Source organism: Procambarus clarkii, chromosome 39 (genome assembly GCF_040958095.1).
Source record: "Procambarus clarkii isolate CNS0578487 chromosome 39, FALCON_Pclarkii_2.0, whole genome shotgun sequence".
Classification (NCBI taxonomy): Eukaryota; Metazoa; Arthropoda; class Malacostraca; order Decapoda; family Cambaridae; genus Procambarus; species Procambarus clarkii.
Genome location: NC_091188.1, coordinates 26,213,238 through 26,217,197, shown reverse-complemented (window position 1 = coordinate 26,217,197; position 3,960 = coordinate 26,213,238). Strand labels below are relative to the sequence as shown.

The window sequence follows — 3,960 nt, the reverse complement described above, 5'->3', positions numbered from 1 at the left end:
GCTGCCGGAGCCAACATGCTGCTAGAGTCCACATGCTGTCTGGAGCCCACATGCTGCCAGAGCCCACATACTGTCTAGAGCCCACATGCTGCCTGGAGTCCACAAGCTGCCTGGAGCCCACATGTTGCCTGGAATCCACATATGCTGCCAGGAACCCACATACTGCCTGAAACCCACTTGCTTTCTGGAGCTCACATTTTGTCTGGAGCCCACATGCTGCCTGGAGACCACATGCTGCCTGAAGCCCACATGCTACCTGGAAACCACATATTCTGGACGCCACATGCGGGTTGGAGCCCACGTGCTACCTGGAGCCCTCATGCTGTCTGGAGACCACATGCTGCCTGGAGCCCACATATTCTGGAGCCCACCTGCTGTTTGCATCCCACATACTGCCTGGAGCCCAAAATTCTTCCTGGAGCCCACATGCTACCTATAGCCTACATGCTGCCTGGAGACCACTTGCTGCCTGGAGCTAACATGCTGCCTGGAACCCACATACTGCCTGGACCCCACATGCTGCCTGGAGCTCACATGCTGCCTGAAGCCAACATGCTGCCGCAGCCCAAATTCTGCCTGAAGCCCACATGCTGCCCGCAGCCCAAATTCTGCCTGAAGCCCACATGCTGCGTGAAGCCCACTTGCTGTCTGAAGCAAACTTGCTGCTTGGAGCCCACATTCTGCCTGTGGCCCACAAGCTGCCTGGAGTCCACATGTTGCCTGAAGCTCACTTGCTGCCTGGAGCTCACATGCTGCGTGGAGCCCACATGCTGCGTGGAGCCCACAATGTGCCTGAAGCACACATGCAGCCTGGAGCCCAAATGCTGCCTGAAGCCCACATGCTGCCTGAAGCCTACTTCCTGTCTGGAGCACACTTGATACCCGGAGCCCACTTGCTGCCTGGTGCCTACTTGCTGCCTGGAGCCAAAATGCTGCCTGCAGCCCACATGCTGCCTGAAGCCTACTTGCTGCCTTAAGCCTACTTGCTACCTGAAACCCACATGCTGCCTGAAGCCTACTTGCTGCTTAGAGCAAACTTGCTGCCTGGAGACCACATGATTCCTGGAGCCCACATGCTTACCGAACCCTACATACTGCCTGGAGCCTTATGCTGCCTAAAGCCCACATGGTGCGTGAAGCCCACATGCTGCCTGGAGCCCACTTGCTCCCTGGAGCCTACATGCTGCCTATAGCCAACTTGCTGCCTGGAGCCCACATGCTACCTGTAGCACACTTGCAGCCTGGAACCCACATGCACCTTGAAACCCACGTGCTGCTTGGAGCCCACATGCTGCCTGGAGGTCACATGCTGCCTGAAGCCCACTTGCTACCAGCTGGAGCCCACATGCTACCTGGAGCCCTCGTTCTGCCTGGAGCCCACAATGTGCTTGAAGCCCACATGCTACCTGGAGCCCTCGTTCTGCCTGGAGCCCACAATGTGCCTGAAGCCCACATGCAGCTCAGCCCACATTCTGCCAGAGCCGATATGCAGCCAGAGTCCACATGCTTTCTTGAGCCCACATGCTGCCAGAGCCCACATGCTGTCTAGAGCCCACATGTTGCCTGAAGTTCACATGTTTCCTGGAGCCTACATGTTGCCTGGAGTCCACATGCTGCCTGGAACCCACATGCAGCCTGAAACCCACTTGATTTCTGGAGCTCACATTTTGTCTGGAGCCCATATCTGTCTGGAGCTCACATGCTACCTGGAGCCCACATGCTGCCTGGAGGCCACATGCTGCCTGGAGCCCACATGCTGCTTAGAACCCACATATTATGGTGCGCACCTGCTGCCTGGAGCCCACATACTGCCTTGAGCCCAAAATTCTTCCTGGACACCACTTGCTGCCTGGAGACCACTTGCTGTCTGGAGACCACTTGCTGTCTGGAGACCACTTGCTGTCTGGAGACCACTTGCTGTCTGGAGACCACTTGCTGTCTGGAGCCAACATGCGGCCTGAAACCCACATGCTGCCTTGACCCCAGATGCTACCTGAAGCCCACATGCTGCCTTGAGCCCACATGCTGCGTAGAGCCCACATGCTGGCAGGAACCCACATGCTGCCTGGAACCAACGTGCTGCTTGGAGCCCACATGCTGCCTGGACCCACAGGCTGCCTGGACCCCACAGGCTGCCTGGACCCCACAGGCTGCCTGGAGGCCACATGCTGCGTGGAGCCCACTTGCTGCCAGCTGGAGCCCACACGCTGCCTGGAGCCCTTCTTCTGGCTTTAGCCCACAATGTGCCTGAAGCCCACATGCTGCTGAACCGAAATGCTGCTGAGCCCACATTCTGCCAGAGCCGACATGCTGCCAGAGTCCACATGCTGTCTGGAGCCCACATGCTGCCAGAGCCCACATACTGTCTAGAGCCCACATGTTGCCTGGAGTTCACATGCTGCCTGGAGCCCACATGTTGCCTGGAGTCCACATGCTGCTTGGAACCCTCGTGCTGCTTGGAGCCCACATGCTTCCTATAGCCTAAATGTAGCCTGGAGCCCACATGCTGCCTGGAGCCCACTTGCTACCTGGAGCCTACATGCTGCCTCGAGCCTACATGCTGCCTAGAGCCCACATGCTGCCTGGAGCCAACATGCTGCCAGAAGCCCTCTTGCTTCCTGGAGCTCACATTTTGCCTGGAGCCCACATACTGCCTGGACCCCAAATTCTGCCTGAAGCCTACATGCTGCCTGAAGCCCACCTACTGCCTGGAGCACACTTGCTGCTTGGAACCCACAATCTGCCTATGCCCACATCCGGCCTGGAGCCCAAATTCTGCCTGAAGCCCTCATGCTGCCTTAAGCCCACTTGCTGCCTGAAGCACACTTGTTGTTTGGAGCCCACATTCTGTCTGAAGCCCACTAGCTGCCTGGAGTACACATGCTGCCTGAAGCTCAATTGCTGCCTGGAGCCCTCATGCTGCCTGGAGCCCACATGCGTCGAGGAGCTCACGATGTGCCTGACGCACACATGCTGCCTGGAGCCCACTTGCCGCCTGAAGCCCACATACTGCCTGCAGCCCAAATTCTGTCGGAAGCCCACATTCTGACTGAAGCCCACTAGGTGCCTGGAGTCCACATGCTGCCTGAAGCTCATTTGGTGCCTGGAGCCCACATGCTGCCTGGAGACCGCATGCTGCCTGGAGCCCACATGGTGCCTGGAGCCCACTTGCAGCCTGGATCCCACATGCTGCCTGGAATCCACATGCTGCCTGGAGCCCAAATGCTGCCTGGAGCTCATATGCTGCCAGGAACCCACATGCTTACCGAAGCCTACATGCTGCCTGGAGCCTTATGCTGTGTGGAGCCCACATGTTGCGTGAAGCCTACATGCTGTATGGAGCCCACATGCTCCCTGGAGCCAACATGCTGCATGGAGCCTACTTGCTGCCAAGAGCCCACATGCTGCCTGGAGCACACTTGCAGCCTGCATCTCACATGCTGCCTGGAACCCACATGCTGCGTGGAGCCCAAATGCTGCCTGGAGCCCACATGCTGCATGGAGCACACATGTTGCCTGATGCCCACATTCTGCATGAAGCCCATTTGCTGCCTGGTGCCCACAATGTGCCTGAAGCCACTTTCTGCCTGGAGCCCAAATGCTGCCTGGAGACCAATTGCTGAATGAAGCCCATATGCTGCATGAAGCCCACTTGCTGTCTCGAGCCCACTTGCTGCCTGGAGCCCACTTGCTGCCTGGAACCCTCATGCGGCCTGGAGCCCACATGCTCCCTAGATCCCACATGCTGCCTGGAGCTCACTTGCAGCCTGGAGCCCACATCCTGCCTAGAGCTCATTTGCTGCCTGGAGCCTACTTGCTCCTTGAGCCCACATGCTCCCTAGAGCTCACATGCTGCCTTAAGCCCACATATTTCCTAGAGCCCACATGCTGCGTGCAGCTCACATGCTCCCTAGAGCCCACATCCTGCCTGGAGCCCACTTGTTGCCTGGAGCCCACGTG

The 3,960-nt window shown here is 58.2% G+C and overlaps 1 protein-coding gene across 1 annotated transcript; it reads right to left on the bottom strand.

The window, feature by feature from the left end:
* Positions 1-2,914: 2,914 nt before the first annotated feature.
* Positions 2,915-3,744, bottom strand: LOC138372648 (uncharacterized). The gene is made up of 2 exons (XM_069338146.1): positions 3,384-3,744; positions 2,915-3,243 (listed from the first exon to the last, which is right to left on the bottom strand). Exons 1-2 carry the CDS (start codon positions 3,742-3,744, stop codon positions 2,915-2,917), a joined length of 690 nt encoding a protein of 229 aa, XP_069194247.1.
* Positions 3,745-3,960: the final 216 nt, after the last annotated feature.

Coding starts and splice junctions, on each gene's coding strand:
- LOC138372648 (XM_069338146.1), bottom strand. CDS start 3,744: ATGTGGGATCTAGGGAGCATGTGGGCTCCAGGCCGCATGAGGGTTCCA. Junction 3,244..3,383: donor ATGTGGGCTCTTGGCAGCAA/GTAGGCTCCATG, acceptor GGTTCCTGGCAG/CATATGAGCTCCAGGCAGCA.